General features: G+C 36.6%; 1 protein-coding gene across 1 annotated transcript; it reads left to right on the forward strand.

The window, feature by feature from the left end:
• Nucleotides 1–1,805: 1,805 nt before the first annotated feature.
• On the forward strand, nt 1,806–11,436 carry LOC106882232 (proteasome subunit beta type-7). Its single transcript, XM_014932836.3, has 8 exons — nt 1,806–2,525; nt 4,925–5,006; nt 5,440–5,537; nt 6,664–6,804; nt 8,567–8,682; nt 9,665–9,723; nt 10,769–10,920; nt 11,231–11,436. Exons 1-8 carry the CDS (start codon nt 2,464–2,466, stop codon nt 11,346–11,348), a joined length of 828 nt encoding a protein of 275 aa, XP_014788322.1. The 5' UTR covers nt 1,806–2,463; the 3' UTR covers nt 11,349–11,436.
• Nucleotides 11,437–20,277: the final 8,841 nt, after the last annotated feature.

The following is a 20,277-nucleotide window of genomic DNA, read 5'->3' on the forward strand; positions in this document are numbered from 1 at the left end:
GATATTAATTCTGTATAAACACAAATGCGTATAATTAGTTTTACTCCAAAATAATTTTCCCAAGACGGAACATACTGGTTTGCAAGCAAAGATCAACAGTGTTTGACTTGGTTGGATCTTGTTCACCTTTGTAATAATTAGAACCACAATACGTTCTAACATTTGGATTTTGCTGTTTTACATTTATTTTCCAGTGCTAGCAAGGATAAGATGTATTTTGTGGGAGACTATATTTTTACAGCCGGATAAATTTGCCTTTTGACAGAAAATGTGAATGCTAAAGGGTTAAGGTAATTAACCTTCACAAAACTAAATGTGAAACAGACTAATCAATGATTCTAACACATTTTGCCATTTGTCGAGTTCTCCCATGCTGCAACTCACACACACACAGCTGGTATTACATGATATTGGTTGGCAACAGCTTAGATAACAATTTCTGTTACAAGTTGATGACAGACATACAGCATCTAGTGATGAATCATAGACCAACTGCATGTACTTGTGGCATTATACAGGGTGTCCACAAAGTCTGGGTACATGGGGATTAACACATACCTTAAGAAATTATTATTTCTTATATTTAATTGTTTATGTTGTGATTTTATTTACTCCATGTACCCAAACTTTGTGGACACCCTGTAGATATATGTCTCGTATTTACATCATACATACAGTTCATATTTGAGATCCTTTCCATGGTCACTCTACTGAGAATAGCATCTAAATCTCTCTCAAATATGGAGTGGTTTTGATGATAGACCTGCTTACTCAAGGCTGACCTGGCAAAACACTATAATCAAGGCTGACCCAGACTAAACCATATAATCTTTGTAACCCAATAAGGAAGATCCTCTCTGTTGGGTTTAATGGTGGTTAATCAGCTGAACTTGTATTTGCATCATCATCATTTAATGTTTATTCTCCATGGGTTGTGCTTGAGTATTCCACAGACGTTTTTGCTAACAAATCCAAGCACAACCTGCATAATTGCCATAAATCTACCTAAATTATTCACGCATTAATAAATTCTGTGTTGTTGCACTTTGCAGATGTTTTGATGATCAGGAGCCGTACAAATAATCACATTTGTTGTTTATTTGAAAGTAAAATATATTTATGCATCCGGCTGTGAAATATGCAGCAACAAAACCCCAGCCCACAACATTATCCATTGTATCCCTTGTTTTAAGCTGGTAGGGTGTGGTTTTAGGGAAAATGGGTTAGTATTTCTAGCAGGTCGAGAAACAAAATAGAAGGCTCTCGCCACCACTATATCATATCGTTGGTGTCCGAGAGATGGTAGATATATTAAATGCTACTTTCAATCAAATTGTTTATTGATAGGCTTGGGAGCTGATGAATATAAGGTTAGAGAAATGCAGTGATTTCAGGAAAATAAGAAAAGAAGCAATCATAAAAGCATGTGTTTAGGGGAAGTTCATTCTCAGTATATATTTTAATTCCAGGATAGATCTGACGCACTAGACATATGACCTAAGACGTTCCAGCAGAGACAACCCGTTTTTCTTAAAGACATCGTGTATCTAAGATTGAGGAAATAGCGTATGTTTTGAGGGAGATTTGGATGTTGTTTCCAACTGGTGCAGTAGCCATGTAAAAGTTGTTTTACATAGGGCAATTTGTATCTCATCTAATGTGATTCCAATTGGCAATCTATTGCGACCATGAATTAAAAAGAATAATAATAATAATTCCATTATTTCTTTAATTTTAATTTTACCATTTTAATACAAAGAAAACAGGTAAAAAAAGAGAGAGAGAAGAAAAAATAGGGAGGAGGAGGGGGGGGGGGTAATGCAGCAAATGGAGGATGAAGAGACGATGAGCCGCGCCCTAGTATAATATCCGCGATGGTGTTGCTCCAGAGAAATGCCAGCGAGACTCGCTACAGCAGCCACTGCACCTCGCGGAGCTCATTTCTCCGACGGGGCGCCGTTATCCCTACTTTGCAGAGGAAATCAGTAGTATAGGATTTGGAAACATGACGGTGAATAGCCAGGTCCCAGTCATCATCATCATCATCGTTTAACGTCCGCTTTCCATGCTAGCATGGGTTGGACGAAAGATACCTTAATGTAGGCCCTGGGTAGGATTGAACCCTGCCCAGGATGTTCAATGTGGCTGTCTAATTATGTCTCTACCCATGAGACCACCAACCGGTATTTATTGATTTTTCTTTCCTCAGAGTTAGGGGGCGACGAGACAAAGGTCTGTAACTGATGAAGCTTGTATTAAATACATATTCAAAACTATAAATATTAAATCCGTTGAAAGGTTGTCGTAGCGAAACCGAAACGGATAAAATCCAACCCGATCTAGACACTTTCTTTGTCTGGGGTTGAAGAATTAAACCGGAAGCTGCAGCAACAAAAATACACACTTCCGGAAACTGCGGCGACAGGAATAGCTAACTTCCGGTAATATCATCATTCGGTGAAAATGGCTTCGACTCTCGTATCTTTCCCTCATAAATCTGGATTTGTTTTTGAAAATTGTCGTCGGTAAGTAATTTTTGTTTCAGTAAATACGTTATCAATCATTTATATGTCTACTAGAATCAATGTACTTAGTATATCTTTAAACAATCGTCTTTTATATACGATGAATCCGTGTTTGTTGGATGAACCCAAATGACTCCTTTATTGACTCGCGAACCAGCGATTCCCATTTTATTTTATTAAGTCCCAACACTTGTAGTATTATGGATAGTATATTTTAGTTAAACAGTAGCTATCCTGGAATAATATCTAATGTATTTAACCATTTTTGGCTGTCAAAACGAATTGTGAAAGTTACTGGCAGTGTTTATTATTTTGCTGAATCATTGTATCAAAGAAACTCAAATCAGAAAAATGTGCCAATATTTTTAGATCATTCGAGCTTTTAGGTTTTGTGGGAAAATTTAAAACTAAATAAAAAAAAAAACAGAATTCTGCCAAAAATTTTTTTAAACCAGCTTTAGAAAAAACTAATTTTATTCAACAGACAAATCTCAACTTAACGTTGTGAAGGATATTCTATTGTGCTAGTTACTGTTATTCCTGTAGACTTTATTTGTGAGGGTTGGTGAAAAAATTGACCCGAAAAACCGCTATTCTACATGATCTGTCCCTTCATTTTCCTGCCCCCCCCCCTATCATAGCGTCGATCTTGTTCTATGAAGGAAAAAAATTGCCAGTGCCGCCAAACTCCTAAGGAAAAATTCCACTTTTTGAAAGCCGTTTATCATCAAATATACTGAAAATCCAGATGAATTGGGTTTTTTTTTTGTGTGGTGGTGGTGGTAGTGTGTTTAGCCCTAGGTCAACCTTGCTTCAATAGATCTATAAGTATTCCAGCCATGACTCTCCCGTCTGTTTCCTGGGCAGTGTGTGTGCAGGACTACGTTATTTAATGTGTCCTCTAATTAATTAATTAATTAAATTGTGTCCTCTAAACAGTGGGTTGTTATATGAGAGTGATTTAGCTGCTATTTCTAACCTACGAATATAGACTCACTTTTGGCTCGTATTGGGAGTCAGAAATGTTTCTTTATACGTTGAAGTAAATGTACTTCATTGTATGATAAAAGCTCAAAATGAAAATTTTCGTATATTGTAATTAGCCATACCTAAATCTGTTAAAGAATTGAAAATAGTTTCTTGAGCCACTATAACATAATATAACTAGTATTAAAGAACACATTATCTCAGTGCCATCTGGATAGTGTATTTAATAGAAATATAGGAATTTTTTTGTTTGTTTGTTGCAATTTCATATTGTGTAGTCAGGAATGAGTTGCCATAATAAACAAGGGAGTTAGTGAGGACCATAGTTGAGGAAGGAAGAAAAAACAGAGAACTTATATTTCTTAACAACTGGGAGTTTCCATTTCTTTGCAATATGCTAACTGAATTCCCTATTCTATAATAATGATAATTGTCTGTCATAGGCGCAAGGCCCTAAATTTTAGAGGAGGGGCTGCTAGCCAATTAACTTAATTTCAGTGCTCGGCTGGTACTTTATCAACCTCAAAAAGATGACCATGGCAGGATTAGAACTCAGAACATGAAGCTGGAAGAAATCCCACTGAGCATTTTGCCTGACATGTTAACGATTCTGCCAGCTACTACTACTACTATTACTACTACTACTACTACTACTAATAATAATAATAATAATAATAATAATAATTTAATCCTTTCTATTCTAGGCATAAGGTCTGGGATTTTATTGAGAGGGGCTTGTCAATTACACTGACCCCAGTGCACAACTGGTACTTATTTCATTGACCCGAAAGAAATGGCACCTAACATTTTGTCCTGCATGCTAATGATTCTGCCAGCTTGCTACTTTAATAGTAATAATAATAATAACTGATGTGTGGCTAAGTGGTTAGTGTATTTGGCTCACAACTGTAAGGTCGTGAGTTCAATTCCTGACAGCTCTCGAGCAAGGCACTTTATTTCACATTACTCCAGTTCACACAACTGGCAAAAATGAGTAGTTCCTGTAACCCAATGAGTCAGCCATGCCACATTCTGTATCATGCTGAATCTCTCTGAGAACTGCACTAAGGGTACGTGTATCTGTGGAGTGCTCAGCCACTTTCACATTAATTTCATGAGCAGGCTGTTCTGCTGATTAGATCAGCTGGAGTCCTCGTCATCATAATCACCGGAGTGCCAGCTAATAATAACTGATTTTTTATTCACCAAAAAGATGAGAAATTGAGGACATTACCAAAGTGAGTTGCAAAAACAGTGGGAGGAGATCAAATCATGTAAAAACCTTTAATTACATGTGTTTTCCTTCTTTATTCTTGATTGTGTTGTCACTAAACATAAGGGAAAATATCCTCCCCTCTACCCCCTTCCTATTTTGTCACCTCCCTTTAATGATTGTTGTTATTTTCTTACAGGAATGCTTCTTTGACTAATAATGGAATTACTCTGCCCCATGTCTACAAGACTGGAACTACAATAGCTGGAGTTATTTTTAAGGTAACTTAATGTTTTAAAATTGTATTTAGTTCTTTACTGGAGAAATGTGTTGGTGAAGATTTGTATTTTCACTTTACTATTCAGATTAATTCATCAAAATGTAATGCTTATTATCCACATTTTAAAAAATTATTCATGTATCTTGTAGCTTTGAGATTTTTGAAGATGTGCTTGTTTATTTTTAGAATAACATTGTTGGGTAGGTGTAAGAAGCTGGGTCTGGTTAGTTGCAATATAAAAGAAACAGAATATTTGGGCTGGATATGGCCATTTTAAATGTTAATGGGTTAAGCAAATACAGATTAATGTACACTGAAGTAGATTATAATACTGTATTATTAATACACACAGTAGTATTGATGTCAGATGGATTCTGAAATGGATTTGTATCAGGGCTGATGAGTTAATCTCTTCTCTGTTTCTTTATTTTTAGGATGGTGTAGTTCTTGGAGCAGATACAAGAGCTACTGAAGACACTATTGTAGCTGACAAAAACTGTGCAAAGATCCATTATATGGCTGACAACATTTAGTAAGTAAAACATACTTTAATTAATTATTATTATTATTATTCTTTTCAACCCAGGTTTTGTTGGAACTCCTGGTGTCTTGCATACATAGCTGGCTACAGCCTTTTCACCTATCTAATATCTTCCTGGTTGTTCTGGCGGAGCCAAGGAGGCAGACCTTTTGTAACAGCTCTACTGACACTCTTTTCCAATTTCTTTTATATTCCTCTTAATACCTTCTGATACTGTCCCTAAGGACCTAACACTGATTAGCACTATCTTCACCTTCATTTTCCATAGCAGGGCTATTTCGTACTTAAAGGACTGTATATGTCTTTTTTCTTTCTCTTTCCCTTCCTTCTTGAATATAAAAGGTAAGAGGCTCAACCATAACTGAGAAGGGAACTTCATGGGAAAAAAGTTCTTCTCTCTGTCTGGTGGGACTGTCAACAATTAGAGCGTTTGAAGAAAAAAAAGACCCACTTTAGTGAATCGAAAAGGAGTGATGTTTCGTCAGGACAATGCACGACCCCACACTGCAAAGATCACATCACAGAAGATCAAAGAGGTTGGTTGGGAAAAAATTCCTCACCCACCTTATTCTCCCAACCTTGCTCCTTCAGACTACCATTTGTTTCGTAGTTTACAGAATCATTTGGGGGTCATAACTTTCACAAGCCAGGAGGAGGTCGAAACTGACATTTCAGAGTTCTTCGCTGTGAAACGAAAAGAGTTTTACATTGATGGGATTAAAATAGATGGAAGGAAGTCATAGATAATCAGGGAAAGTACATTGATGATTAAATTTCAATTAAATATAACATTTGATCACTTGTTGTCTTTATTCAAAGTTCGGACAGAACTTATGGAATGACCTGATACAAAATATTGAAATTTGTTGTTTGATGGAGAAATCATGTCACCTTCAAAGAGAAATGTGTGGACATGTTGATTGTATGGATTTTGCCTAATATTTTAAATTTGGTGGCAGAAACTGGACGTTTTCAAAAGATATCCTTTGTTGTATTAAACTCCTTGTTCACAGAATGACTTTCTTACATGTCTGTAATACTTACATGCAATCACTCGGTAACTTTAACTGTCATTGTGTTATTCCTTTTGGAATTAAGAACTGTGCTTGCATTTCAGTTGTTGCGGTGCTGGTACAGCTGCCGATACTGAGATGACCACCCAGTTGATAGCATCTCAGCTAGAACTACATAAACTCAACACTGGCCGTATTCCAAGAGTGTGTACAGCTAACCGTCTCTTGAAGCAGATGTTGTTCAGGTCAGTCTCATTTTTTTTTTCCCTTTGTTATCATCATTGACAAAACCACTTCAACCTACCACCACCACCATCTGTGTATTGTTCTTCAACAGCTGATGCAACTCTTCTAATTTTACATCCCACATTTCTTCAATAATTTACTTCAACAAAAACTTTTCTAATATTAAGTTTTCTGGATTGTGTCTTTATTTATTTAATTAATTAATTAATCTTCTGAATTTATTTAAGCTTCTAAAATCACTTTGTATATTCTGCAGTTTTTTAGTTTTGTAAGTACTTAGACATATAGAGAATATTTAAACACTTCCAGAAACTTGCAACACGTTTGAGATTTCATAAGATTCCAGTCAATATTGAACTCGTTTACTTTGGATTTAGCCATGATTTGTCAGACAAACGTATCTAAGCACATCATTGCAATATGCAGGCATTGTTTACTTTTCGCAGAACGATGCCTAGATGTAAGGGAGATTACTACTACTGTTAAAATAGAACAAGTACATCAGGACTCCAGTTGGTTTGATTTCTGGATGTCTGTGTTGCGTAGACTGCTGTTTTATATTTCTGAATGTAGGCTTTATATATACATATGTGTGTGTGTGTGTGTGCATATGAGTTGGTACCAACTCCAGATGAGAGAGAAAATAATCTTATGAACTCTTAGAAATTGATATGCAATTAACAAAAAAGTCTAAATGTCTGGAGACAAGACAACAATTGTGGATGTATGCTTCTGCCTCTAGGCATCATTAGCACATCATTTGAGCAGAGGGAACACTTAGACGAAATAATATTTGTGTTGATGTATGAGCAGCCCTACTCATAGAATTTGCATGCAAAGTGGTTGAGTATCTCACATACCATAATGTAATTCTCATGTAAAATCCTGGTGTTTGACAATATGTGAGTTTTGAATTTCAAGTACAGCCCATTTAAACTGGACATATCCAGCCCAAATATCCTACCTTTTGAAATTCAAACTGGTCAGATATAGCATATCACACCTACCCTACAATGTCATTTTAAGAACAGAACAATCACATCATCAAAATCTCAAAGCTAAAGATAATGCTTAATTAATTTTACAAAATGTGACTACATAAGCATTACATTTGACAGTAATGTGAATACCAAAGGGTTGAGGGGCTTCTACTCTGATTATCTTTACAGTGTCACTTCCATGCAGTGGAATTGAACCCAAGCCCTTATGGTTACAAAAGAAACCTCTTAACCACTGAGCTATGTCTGTGCATGCGCGTGTGTGTGTAGGATATTCAGCTGTAGAAACCATTGCCAAAGCAGATAATGGTGCACAATGCAGTTGTTGGATCTTCTCAAACTGACTGACTCATGCTAGCATGGAACATGGACTTTAAATGTCGGGGAAGAGTAGGATGACGCATATAAAACAGTGCTTGTGTCTGTAACATTGTCTTTTTGGCACAATGTTTATGAAATTACAGTCTTGTCCTTAATAGCCTGAAAAATATTTACATATTTTATAATAGAATAATGAGTATAACAGCTATCTCTACATAAAAATGTATATTTGGATTAAAAACAAATTATGTACATTACATTAATGTTGTAATATATGACAATCTATCTAACAATGCATATATTACAATGTAAATACAGACACACACACACACAGCATTGTGTATGTCAATGTCATCATCATTTTTATATCTGCCTTTCTATGTTGGCATGTTTATGTGTATAAATGCTATAATATAATAACATGAGTACATCTCTCTTTCAGATATCATGGAATGATCAGTGCTGCTTTAGTTCTTGGTGGTGTTGATCACACTGGGCCTCATCTTTATAGTATTTGGCCACATGGTTCCACAGACAAACTACCTTTTGTTACCATGGGTAAGCTTTGAGCATTTCTTTCCTTTGTTTTTTTTTCTCTTAACGACTTGAGAAGGCCGCTCACCACAACAGAATTGAGATTTTAAAACCAAGACGCCACATAATAAACATTGGTGTGTGTGTTGATGCCACATTAAAAGCACTGGTGATGGTACCACATAGAAAGCAACCCAATACACTGTAGAGTGGTTGGTGTTATAGGAAGGACATCCAGACGTAGAAACTATGTCAAAACAGATGGAGCTCTTCATCTGCTCAGCTTCTGTCAAACAGTCCAACCTATGCCAGCATGGAAAACAGATGTTAAATGATGATGATGATGATGAGATAACTAAATATTGTGAAGTGGTCCATAGATCTAACTTCTAATACAATGTGCCTGTCTTCATCAAGCATCTATTAGAATTTCAACCATATTCATTATGTATTTTTTTGAAAAACCTGCTTTTTTTAAGTTTTAGGAAAGCCTGTATCTATTGTGAAGGTGACAATAGAAGTAAGCAGAGTGACTGTGTTAAAAACGTTCCATTGGTGAATTGTTTAGAACCCTTTCTGCCAAGTAATACTTGTGATAAGGGAGCCTCGACATCAGTGGTTCTCAACCAGGGTCCATATGACCCTCAGGGGGTCCATATAAGATTTTGTTGTTAACATTTCTGTGCAATAAATTGGTTTTACTTCTACAAAGCAAAATATTTTGACAATTTTTTTTTTTTAATACAATTCCTGATAATATTTAATTATAAAATTTTTAAACATTGAATGATTATGAGGATCCTTCCAAACAAAATAGCAAGCCAAGGGGTCCATAGATAAAAAAAATGGTTGGGAACCAATACCCTACATTGTTATTTGACCTTGTAGAAATAGCAACTAAATCTCTTTCGAATCACACTCGACCATCTAAAAGAATATTTGGCAGCACTAAATACTATTCTACCTACATGACGATGATGATAATGATTGTTGTAATTAATTTTAGGATCTGGAAGTCTTGCTGCGATGTCAGTGTTTGAAGAAAGATTCAAGACGAATATGTCCGTAAGTATTATTAGCACTATTTTTTATCTCTACCTTAATAAGAAAAGGAATAACCTCTACAGAGTAATGGACAAGATGTACAGAATAACGGACAGGATGCTACTGAAGGGAGAGAAGAAAAGTAAGAGATGGTAGGGTGGGTGTGGGGAGGGGTAGAGTCAGCTGCATGTAGGAAGGTGGTGAGTAGCTTAGGGAAACAGTTGTTGTTCAGTCTGAGAAAAGCCTACTGCTAATTCAGAAGTAATTTAGTATATTCCAGCAATACTGTAATATTATCCATCTGATCTCTACAAACATAGAAAAGTGGACATTAAAACAACGCAGACAATGATGCTGACGACATGGCCAAATTCAACAAATTACCCCCAATCCTTGTTAGAGTATCTCCACAAATGGGGTGCAGACAGGCTAGTTTGTATTTGCATCAAGTCATGTTATTTCTAATAATGAAGTCAAAACCAAATAATGATATTTGGAAAGTATTTAATATGTCTGTTTCAGATTTTGTGTAATATATAATAGGAAATTCATTCCCTTACACAAGACCTTCACTTAATACATTTCAAAATGTGAACCAACTGATAGCAATAGTTATATATATATATATATATATATATATATATATATAAACATAATTAAAATTAGGGTTCAGCAAGAATTGCTTCACCACACACCGAAAATTAGAAATAGCAGCCAAAACCACTCTTTCTCTACCATAATTTAACTCCCTTTTGGTAGAGAAATAGTAGTTTGCAGCTATCTAGTTCGCCAGTCCTCAGTCAAATCATCCAACCCATGCTAGCATGGAAAGTGGACGTTAAACGATGATGATGAATAACTCAGGGTCTCCTTGGTGATGTCTTTTTGTTAAAATTAGAACATATTGACTGTGGCTCTTTAGCAAAGACCACAAACACATGCATACGTACCTACTTACATACATTCATACACACACACACTCTACCAACCCAGTTATACACAAGAAAAGATTTGTATGTGTTGGCAGAGATGTATATAGATCTGTTTATCACTTTGTCTTTAACAGTGTGATGAAGCGAAGAAATTAGTACAAGATGCTATTGCTGGAGGTATCTTCAATGATCTTGGTTCCGGTAGTAATGTTGATCTGTGTGTCATCACTAAAGATAAAGTTGACTATCTCCGCCCCTATGACCAGTGCAACAAGAAGGGTCAAAGGTAAGTTTCTGGCCAAATCTTTACAGTGACAGTACATTAACATTTGAATAATTGGGGTGGTGAGGAAACCCACGAATTATCATTGAAATCTCACATTTATTTTGATCAATAAAATAAAACATCAAAGCTGTTGTACTTAAAGTGTAAAATAATGGGCATATAATAATAAAAATTTGTTGGTTGACTTTTTTCTATTTTAGCTGCAGTTAAACTAATTGAGACAATGGTTTGATTAGTTTGATGTTACATTTTAATTGATTGTTGTTGAATAAATGGTGAACTCTAATTAAATTTTGTTCTGTTATTACAGGTCTGGCAATTATAAATATAACCGAGGCACTACAGCAATTCAATCTTCCAGTACCTGTAAGATTCCTGTTGTGATTTTGCAGAAGAAAGTTACTAGTGAAGAAATGGACACATCTTAAATATTTCTCTTGTATATTTACCACCTTCATTATTGAAACCTCTCATGTTTATTTAGATCAATTCAATAAAACATTAAATTTCTTCTGATTTCATTTCTGGTGTCTTTCTTTTATGAAATAGTTTGAAAGAATGGTTAAGGAACCTACTTGTGAGGTAAGACTAATTCACATATAGAATGAATGACTAATGATTCAAAAACCTTCATTATTTCTCTTCACTCAATTCTCTACATGATTTACTAACTTCAGTCAAAACTGATAAAACTTACTACTTGTATTTATTTCATGATTAACTAATTAGTAGATAATCAAACTGCTAAGAGATTAACAATATGTAAAGAAAAAATAAGTAAATGGATCAAATGATATAGACTGATAAGGAAATTCCATTAAATAAAACAACCATGCATTTGAAAACAACAAAAACAATTGGACATTCAAATTGACCTAAGCTGACATCCACATTTTCACAATATAAATGACTTAGTGTATCCATATATACACAAACACACACATGTACTCTCTCTTCCTTACTCTACCCTCCCATCTATGCTCTGATCCTTGTTACTTGTGAGTATACCCTGGCACTTCATCAGCTCTCTCTTGCACGTTTGCTGTTTCCCATTCTCTCTTTCCCTTGCTCTTCCCTCTGGCTGGGTAGCCATGTATCTCCTCTGCAGCAGCAACACATGTTTCTGCCCTCATTCTTGATCACTCTCTCCTCTTGCTTTTCCCTCTGGTTAGGTAACCAAGTATCTCCTTTACATCAGCACACCTGTTTCTGTCCTCTCTCTACTGCTCTCTTCCTCTTACTTTCCCATCTCTCTCTGGCCGGGTAGTCACATACCTCCTCTATAGCAAGACACCTGTTTCTGTCTCTCTGTCACGCTAACCTTTCATCATCTGACACAAGATCCCCTCTCAAAATTCCTTATCTTGCAAGTTACTTGGTGACAATGCCAGTGCTGATGCCATATAAAAAGCATCCAGTCCACACTGTAAAGTGGTTGACATTTGGAAGGACATCCAGCTGTAAAAATCCTGATAAAACTGACCTCACCTGTGTTGGTGCTACATAAAAACCACTGTCCACTCTGTGGAGTGGTTGGTGTTAGGAAGGGCATCCAGCTGTCAAAACCCTGCCAAAAGAGACAGTAAAGCCTGGGGTAGTTTTCTGCCTGGTCAGCTCCTGTCAACTGTCCTAGCCATGCATGCATGAAAGACAGACAACATACAAATAATTATACTCACTCATCAACCTTACCTGTGTAGACTATTCTCTTACCTGTTTGTCACTTGACTGCAGCCATGCTGGAGCATCACCTTGGTGAGTTTTTTAGTCACACAAAGCAAGCTTAGGGTTTATTTTTTAAGCCTAGTACTTATTCTATTGTTACTTTTGCTGAACTGCTAAGTTAAGGGGATGTAAACACAACAACACTAATTGTCAAGTAGTGATGAAGGGGACACAAAGGTTCACACACACATATATATATATATATATATATATATATATATATATATTGCTGAAAACAAAAGATGAAGACAGGTGTATTAGTTTGATGCTTGGGAAGGTGAGAAAGCCTTTTACATTTTGAGCCTACACTCTTCAACAGAAGGAATACAAGGAAATAAACAGAGAGAAAAAGACTTTTGGAGTTAGCGGCCAATCATAGCAACTGGTTGGACAAAGGTGGTTAGGCAGGAGAGCTATATATATATATGTATATGACGGGCTTCTTTCAGTATCCATCTACCAGAACCATTCAGAACTCTTCACCTCATTTCTCTTGTAATGAAGAGTTTTGTTCAAAGCATTGGAATTCATTGGACTTCCTGGCACACAAATATATTCAATTTTTTAAAATTCTACCCTTTTGATACCAACCTGCCTGAAGCCACCCTTGGTTCTATGATACAAGCCTTTTAAAGTAATCCAAGTTAAAATCTTCCACCGAAATTTCAGATTAATTTATGTTCCAAACATTGTTCGATAATGACAGCTTTTTGAGTAAAAATTTTTCATTATTTCTAAAATCAATTGAAACAAAGTTGGCATATTTCAACAGGAATATGGTAATGAAAGGGTCAAGCAACAAATATTTAACAGGCAGTCGTGGCTGTGTGGTAAGAAGCTTACTTCCCAACCACATGGTTTTGAGTTCAGTCCCACTGTGTGACACCTTGGGCAAGTGTCTTCTACTATATCCTTGGGCTGATCAAAACCTTGTGAATGGATTTGGTAGATGGAAACTGAAAGAAGTCCATCATGTATTGTGTGTGTGTGTGTCCTGCCATCACTTGACAACTGATGCTGGTGTGTTTATGTTCCTGTAACTTAGTGGTTTGGCAAAAGAGACTGATAGAATAAGTACTAAGCTTGCAAGGAATAAGTGCTGGGGTCGATTTCTTCAACTAAAATCCTTTCAGGCAGTGCTCCATTATGGCTGCAGTTGAATAAGAAGGAATAAAAAAAATGTAAAAGTGTATAAATGAAAGTTTCAAGTTCTAGGCTGCAGTTTTGTTCTTCATTTACTGAAATTTCACATTTTTTCAAGGAATAAAATATTTGACAGTGTAACTTTTTCTGATATTTTCAATACCTTTCTAAAACAGAACTGCCTGAATGCAACAATTCAGAGTCTATAAAGATTCTTGCACCAAATAAAGAATATCAGCCAAAGTTTAAAGCACAAATTCGACACTCTTCACCTCAATTTCTCTTGTAATGAAGAGTTTTGTTCAAAGCATTGGAATTCATTGGACTTCCTGGTACACAAACATATTCAAAAATATCGTAAATTCATGGGATTATATTTTTTTTTGGATATCAATAAATATCAGTAAGGTTGGGTTCTGCTGTTACCAAATATAAAATTGATGTGATGTTGAAAATGACTAACTTGATAAACCTTGATGTCACCTCTTTGGAATTAAGATAACAGAAGTTTGTGGTTTTTTTCTTTAAATATTTTAATACTACAGCCATACCTGCATGTGGAGGCGCAATGGCCCAGTGGTTAGGGCAGTGGACTCGCAATCATAGGATCGCGGTTTCGATTCCCAGACCGGGCGTTATGAATGTTTATTGAGTGAAAACACCTAAAAAAGCTCCACGAGGTTCCGGCAGGGGATGGTGGCGAACCCTGCTGTACTCTTTCACCACAACTTTCTCTCATTCTTTCTTCTTGTTTCTGTTGTACCTGTATTTCAAAGGGTCAGCCTTGTCACATTCCGTGTCACGCTGAATCTCCCCGAGAACTACCTTAAGGGTACACGTGTCCGTGGAGTGCTCAGCCACTTGCACGTTAATTTCATGGGCAGGCTGTTCCGTTGATCGGATCAACTGGAACCCTCGTCATCGTAACCGACGGAGTGCCAACACATAACATACCTGCATACATGGGTGCATACCAATCTGTATCATAATTATTTGAACTCATTACCCCTAAATTTTGCTTAACTTCTTTGTCTCATGTCATTGTATTCTCATCTTCATTATTTTATCATCCCTTTCTCCTTTCTTCCTTCAATGCTTTACACTATTAATGTTGCAAAGATGGTATTATGTAATGTTTCAATATGTTGTGTTGTGTCAGTCAAAAGATGTTACTTCAGAATACCAATCCATCTGAATCAATAACAACATTAGTCTTCCAACATTTTATCTCTGAATTTAAGATAATTCTACCTTGCGTCTCTCACAGGGATGAGATGATTTTTACCTTACATCTCACAGGGTCAATAAAATATGAAGCAGTAATGGAATTGATTCAATTGTCTAGAGAGATAAACATCTCGCTCTCCCTCCGCCAAATTTGATGAGAAGCCAACACATAAGATCAATATTGACAACATTCAATAGAAATTCACTTCCACCATTACTGATTTCTGCAAAAGTATTTTAATAAACAGAAAGCGCTAGCTTTTATCCTTTGTGAGCAAATAACTCAGACATGCCATTAACATGAAAGCAAATTGTTTCGGTTATTTTTTTCCTGGCTTTTATCATTGGATAGTGGCCATGATACAACAGCACTTTCTTCAAGATCACATTAGCTCCAAAACTTATTTCAGTCTCATTTTTTTTTTTTTTTTCAATCTCCGTTTGTCATACTGTTACAAAACTCACCAGAAATAATTATGCAATGAAGAATAAACATTATTAATCAAAGACCGATATTATTTTCATTTTAGCGTTGGCGATATAGGGGAGACAACTCTGGTAATGCGTGAATCTTAGAACCTTGTGAACAAACAGTAAAACAGCTTGATATGGCCTTAGAAACAATCAGTCATTTGGCAATGAATGAATGAGTATAGCACAATATTGATAACTGAAGCTCATGTACAGTTATTTAGAATTTGCAGGACTGTTTAGTATTGGCTGATAGCTATTATTTGTTGATCTTAAATGTCAAAATGATAAAGAACATTTCAAATAATAGTTCTAGGAATATTCACTGTAAACATTTTGGCCGCAGGAAAACTTACTGTACGAAAACTCGCCGTACAAAAACTCGCCTTAAATTTCCTATGCGGCGAACTTTCCTATGGTCAAAAATCCTTAGGTGAATTTTCCTGCAGCAAAAATGCTTGTGGCAACCTTTCCAGATACGTCAAATAACCACTCCCAAAACATCCTCTTTTCAAAACCCAAGGAAACAACTGATGCTGGTGTGTTTACGTCCCCCATAACTTAGCGGTTTGGCAAAAGATACCGATAGAATAAGTACTGGGCTTACAAAGAATAAGTCCTGGGATCGCAAAATTGAAACAAGTAAAATGATTGAAATAAGTATACATTTTTTAACAAGCTCAATGACTAATTGTAACACCAGTACCCTCTCTAGCACTGATTTTCTACATATCGCTGGTGGGGAGATGAGTTGCTACTATCTCTAGTGATCAAATGTCCATCATTGATAAGACCAAGGAAGGTTGAAATCACATGATTTGGTGGTCTCGATGTTGGAGATGGCAAGGATTTATCTCCCCACTAGTGATGTAAACAAGAATGCATTTTGCACCAAAAACTGTATATGTGAGTTTCACTCATGGTCTCTAGTACAGTATAGTTTGACCATTGTCCTCACTATGTGGCCATGCTGTTGGTTAAGGGTGATGACAAGTCAATGGTCAGTTGGTCAATATCTGGGCTGATATCTCTGGCTAAGAATCTTGAATTCCTGAATGACCTGTCCTGCAAAACCAGCTTGTGGAGGTGGGGTGGGCTGAGGAACATAAGCTGTAGTACCAACGTGTCAAGGGACAGCATGAAGCACACCGAGATCAGCTTCGTGGAATCTTGTAAACACGTCTAATGTATACCTCTGTAAATTTAGATTACAAGACCTGCTTAGAAAGATCCTATATTCTTAACACACAGTTTCACTACATTTGGGAAAAAAGCTGAGATGGTCATGTTTGGATTGCCTTTGGTAATAGGTCTGTTCAGTCAGGATTGATTTGTTGCTAACCCACAACATTAGCATCATATTAAATTCAACTCTGCTTTCATTCATATTATTAGCTTTTTTCACTATCCTTCCTTTCCTTTCTTTCCCCTTTCAGACAATTCAATCTTTTTATTACAAAACATTTTAGCCTCAATTTCTTGTCAGTTCCACATTAACCCCACCCCACCCCACACTTTTAACAATTAAGTGGATTAAGGATGATTGAGTAGCTTGTTGCAAAAAAGAAGTATTCTCAGCATGGAGATAGACTTGGACACATGACCAGACATTTGGGCAGGGGGGGTTATTTTATCATATCAACCCCTAGTATTTATATCTTTTCTATTATATTGGTTTCAAATTTTGGCACAAGGCCAGCGGTTTTGCAGGTGGGAGCCAAGTTGATTAAATCAACCCCAGTGCACAACTGGTACTCATTTTATCAAACCTGACAGTATGAAAGGCAAAGTGAACCTCAGTAGAATTTGAACTCAGAACATAGAGTTAGACAGTCAGCATCTTGCTTGCTCACTGCTTTTATCTCATTCGGTTACTTGTACCACGTAACACATGTTTGTTCATCATCATCATCATCACCGTTTAACGTCTGCTTTCCATGCTAGCATGGGTTGGACGATTTGACTAAGGACTGGTGAACCAGATGGCTGCACCAGGCTCCAATCTGATTTGGCAGAGTTTCTACAGCTGGATGCCCTTCCTAATGCCAACCACTCCAAGAGTGTAGTGGGTGCTTTTACGTGCCACTGACATGAGGCCAGTCAGGTGGTACTGGCAACGGCCACGCTCAAAATGGTATATTTTACGTGCCACCTGCACAGGTGCCAGTCCAGCGGCACTGGCACGATCTCGCTCGAATGTCTTTACACATGCCACCGGCACAAGTGCCAGGAAGGCAACGCTGGGCACAGGTGCCATCACAATTTCGCTTTCGCTTGCCCCAACAGGTCTTCACAAGCCGAGTTTCGTGTCCAATGGAGGAGACGACAGATATAATAGAATGTTTTACTGGCTGATGTTTGTCAATTTTATATCTTCTCCATTTTCTTACTTTGCCTTATAAATCCTGGGTAAATTTCCAGTTTACCCCTACCCATACCTAGTATTCAATTGCAATATTGCCATGCAATAGTAAGCACTTGGTTAAAAATACGTAGGTACACATCCAGTAGTATATTGGATATTTAATATCCCTTAGATGGCTTCTTAACCTCTAACTCATACAGACATCATGTGTCTGTGTGTGTGTGTGTGACAGACTCTCCTGTTGAAGACAACATATGAGTGTTCAGACAACATATGAGAAGACAGTAAAAAAAATCCAACCAAATAGACAATGAACAACACACTCTCATTACTATTACTACTATTCACCAATGTTTACAATTCATTCACTTCACCTGGTGACTCTTCATATATGTCCTCAGGCCACCAAAAGCAATATGGACATGAACATGACTTATTAAACCAGCACATGATCTAGCTGAGAAATCTCAATGTAGACAATGGTGGTTTGCAGGAAGACTGTTGTTCTGTTGGTTTCTTTTTCTATTTTCCGGTAACTGCTCTTGATGAAGAGCTCTTTGAATTTCAAAATTTTTAAGCTGGGAAAAGCACCCTTTCCTGAAGTTAGCACAATTTCTTGCAATATTCTCAACGTTTTCTTTCTTAATATGTAGACATTTCAAATTATCTTCGAATTTGTACTCATACCATAGAAATGGCTGGCCTACATTGCATTGTGAATTTACAAGCTGACCATAAATAATTTGTTTTGCTATTCAACCATTATTCATGTGAAAGATGTAACCACACCATTACATCTGAGACTTGATTAAGAAACTTTCTATACTGGGTTTGTGTGTTTGTGTGTGAAGGAACCATTTGTAATCTTCGAAACATATGTTGGAAATAAAAGAATTCATTTAACATATGCGTATTACTCCATTTATTAATTTTTTATATATGTAGGTATGTACATATATGTATGGATATATGCACATATTTATATATTATTTATATTATTATATGATCGAACGCCACGCATCCTTTTCCAAGTATGTATGTATGTGTGTGTGTATGTATGTATGTATGTATGTATGTATGTTACACTTCTTTCACTTGTTGGGCTTCAGCCATGCTGGAGCACTACCTTGAAGGATTTAGTCAAATGAATAAACCCCAGTACTTACTTTTTAAAGTCTATTGGAGTCATTTGCTGAACTGCTAAGTTATGGGAACATAAACAAACCAACACCATCTCTCTTGCACTTTTGCTATCTCCCACTCTATCTCTCCGTTGTTCTTCCCTCTGGCTGGGTAGCCATGTATCTCCTCTACTGTAACATACCTGTTTCTGCCCTCATTCTTGATCACTCTCTCTCTCTCTCCCCTTCTCTTGCTCTTCCCTCTGATTAGGTAACCATGTATCTCCTCCACAGCAGCACACCTGTTTCTTATTAACTGTCTCTTGCTAACTCTGTTTCTTGTTAACTCTCCCCTCCCCTCCCTCTCTCTCTGGGTAACCATGTATCTCCTCTTCAACAGTACACCTGTTTCTGCTCTCATTCTTAATCTCTCCCCACCTCTCTCACTCACCCCCCGCCTCCTTTTCTTGTTCGTACCATTTTTTCAACTTTACTCCTAGAGGCCGTAGCCCAACATATACCATTTTGGAATTAGGCTGACTCCATGAGTAAATTAAAAATATTCTGGTCCAAATCCAGACCTGCAATCCTGAAATTTTGGATTCCTCTGTTTTCATTACTGCAATTGTTTTCAGCAATTTTTTTACATGATTTTTCTTGCAACGAATCTGATCATCATTGGGATATGACTCTGGAGGAAGCAATTGCAACAAATTCTCCAAAACAAGTCAGAAATCTGTTTGCAGATCTTCCCATTCGGGGTCAGTTGCTTAAAAGCTGTATACTAATTTTGTGTGTCTTTGTGTCTGTACTTGTCCCCATCACCACTTGACAACTGGTATTGGTATGTTTATGTCCCCGTAACTTAGCAGTTTGGCAAAAGTGAGTGATAGAATAAGTACCAGGCTTTAAAAAAAAAAGGAACTGTGGTCAATTCATTTGACTAAAATTCCCAGCATGGCCACTGTCTAATGACTGGAACAAGTAAAAAAGATAAAAAGATGTGTGTGTGTGTGTGTGTGTGTGTGTGTGTGTGTGTGTGTGTGTGTGTATCAAACATAAATTGAAAACAGAACACAAAGGATATCCTTTGTGTTCTGTTTTCAATTTATGTTTGATATATTCTTTCACCTCTGCTACTATCTGGCATATACAGGTGCTTACACTTATCAAATATTACCTCTAAACTTACAGTATATATATATATATATATATATATAGTATAAAGAAAACAGAAAATGGAGAAGGACTGATGAACTAATTAATTAATAACAAATAACAATTGATGTAAGTCAATTGTTAATC

Source organism: Octopus bimaculoides, chromosome 25 (assembly GCF_046866305.1).
Source record: "Octopus bimaculoides isolate indiv1 chromosome 25, ASM4686630v1, whole genome shotgun sequence".
Taxonomy (NCBI): domain Eukaryota; kingdom Metazoa; phylum Mollusca; class Cephalopoda; order Octopoda; family Octopodidae; genus Octopus; species Octopus bimaculoides.